General features: G+C 34.3%; 1 protein-coding gene across 3 annotated transcripts in view; it reads left to right on the top strand.

Moving 5' to 3' along the window:
* The window catches only part of LOC113818161 (zinc metalloproteinase nas-4), a 22909-nt gene that overhangs the window by 11935 nt on the left and 8474 nt on the right, over window positions 1-2500 (top strand). For all 3 annotated transcript variants that reach the window (XM_070137514.1, XM_070137515.1, XM_070137513.1), the window contains exon 5: window positions 1777-1867. In XM_070137514.1, the coding sequence (XP_069993615.1) occupies window positions 1777-1867 (91 nt within the window). The remainder of the gene's footprint in view (window positions 1-1776; window positions 1868-2500) is intronic.

The following is a 2500-nucleotide window of genomic DNA, read 5'->3' as shown; positions in this document are numbered from 1 at the left end:
GTTGTTATTATTATTGTTATTAGGATTATTGGCATGCTTATTATTATTATATTCATTGCTATTATTGTTATCATTTCTATTGTTTTTGTTGTTGGTGTTCTGATGATCTTAATAACCTTACTGATATTATTATTATTATTATCATTATTGTTGTTATTATGATTATTCTCATTTCTTTGATTATCATTATCATACCATTATCATTATTATTATTATCATTATTGTTATTATTCTCATGATTATGATTATTCTCATTATTATGATTAACATTATTATTACCATTATCATTATTATCTTTATTATTATCATTATCAATATCATTATCATCAATATCACCATTATCATAATCATCATCACCACCATCATTGCTAAGATTAGGCCTTTTTTCCGGTGCCAAGAAACTGTCTAACTATACAAGAAAGTGTCGTTTTTTTCATTCGCGACACTTCTCCGGGCCGATCGCGACAGCAACTCTGCCGATGCTTCTACGCTGTTGCCACATGTGCGGCTCCGCCCCCATTCCTAGGAATTGTACTCGAGTTGACGAATCTGATTTTGTTTTTTGAATTGTATCAGTTAACAGATCACTGGTTTACTGATTTAACATTAGGAAATAACAATAAATACAAGTTGTTAGTTATCAACATCTTCAAATTACAAATCAAACTACGGAAAACTATCGAAATCAGTTGAAAATGCGCGGGCCCTAAGCGCCTCCCATCACACTTTTTCATTCGTCCATCGACAATGGTTTCGAAGGTCACACTTCTTTAAATATTTTGAAAATGACACTATTTATTGATTGATATCAACTACATTCAAAAGGATATATAAGTTTACGTCTGCATATTCAATTATACATAAGTAAAATGATTATGTAAAACCTAATATAAATTTTCCTAATATTCTTTGAACCATTCGAACACATTCTGTCAATGAAACATGAGATACTTCCCCGTATATTATTCGTCATGGAACACTTTTGGAGGCCTGAATATTGCCCAAAATTAAAGCATAAATGAAAAACAGTAACAAGCTTTACATGACATATCGCATAAAATTAATACGAAAGCATATAAACCTTAAACTCTATATTGTTATTGTAGTAGTGTATATTTTTAATATTATATTTCTGCATATATATGTATTTATATACATACAGTATACATACATAAATGCATATGTACATGTACATGTACATGTACATATATATATATATATATATATATATATATATATATATATATATATATATATATAATCATATATATGCAGGTGTGTGTACATATGTGTTTAAATATATATATATGTGTGTGTGTGTGTGTGTGTATACTGTATATATAGGTATGTATGTATGTACACATTTCTGTATGTATATATACTTTTAAACAAGTTCTTAGCGCAATAATATCCTCATTAACACCATCAAAGTTACTAATATTGCACCATACAGTGCAACATCAACTTTGAACTTCCCATTTTCTTCTAGTTTTAAAACGAGCAGAGGTGCTCCGCGCGCTCATCAGCCAAGTGTTTTTTTGTTTTTTTTTTATATGACTCCGCCCCCACAAATAGGGGCGGAGTCATAGGAAACTGTATTACTACACCTTTAGGCGCCGGAAAAAAGGCCTATCATAATCATCATTCGAACAATATTCAAAAATTCCTCTATAAGTAACATATTCCATCCCGAATAACTATATTTCTGCTACATATATCGGATGCATTCTTAATTAAGCACGATTGAATCCCCTTTTAAAATAACGTTTGTGTTAGCCTCACAGCGACAGGGGAAGGAACGCCATCATAAGCAAGGACCGACGGTGGCCCAATGCGGTTATTCCCTACGTGATTTCATCGTCTTATAGTAAGTACGTTGTGGGTCTTGGGTTGTGGGTCTGCTTTATTTTTGTTTGTTTTTTGTTTGTTTGTCTTTGGCATTGTCTGTCTCGATGTTGGCTCGGTTTCTCTCTTTCTTTCTTTCTTTCTCTCTTTCTCTCTCTCTCTCTCTCTCTCTCTCTCTCTCTCTCTCTCTCTCTCTCCGTCTCTTTATCTCTCTCTCTCTCTCTCTCTCTCTCTCTCTCTCTCTCTCTCTCTCTCTCTCTCTCTCTCTCTCTCTCTCTCTCTCTCTCTCTCTCTCTCTCTCTCTCTCTCTCTTTCTCTCTCTCTCTCTCTCCCTATGTGTGCGTGTGTTTGTGTTTGTGTATGTTTGTGAGTGTTTGTGTATGTTTGTGTGTGTGTGTGTGTTTGTGTATGTGTCTGTGTGTTTGTCTGTGTGTGTGTGTGTGTGTGTCTGTGTCTGTGTGTATGTTTGTGTGTGTTTGTATGTGTGTGTGCGTGTGTCTGTGTATGTGTATGTGTGTGTGTGTGTGTGCGTGTGTGTGTGTGTGTGTGTGTCCAGTCATACTGAATCGCAAGTGCCGATAGCTAATTGTTATTTGCTTCCAGGGCTCGTAAACAAATAACACGTTGTATGTCCGGGAAAGGAAATTGTTTTCTT

Source organism: Penaeus vannamei, chromosome 23 (genome assembly GCF_042767895.1).
Source record: "Penaeus vannamei isolate JL-2024 chromosome 23, ASM4276789v1, whole genome shotgun sequence".
NCBI classification, from domain to species: domain Eukaryota; kingdom Metazoa; phylum Arthropoda; class Malacostraca; order Decapoda; family Penaeidae; genus Penaeus; species Penaeus vannamei.
This window is presented reverse-complemented; position numbering and strand designations above follow the sequence as displayed.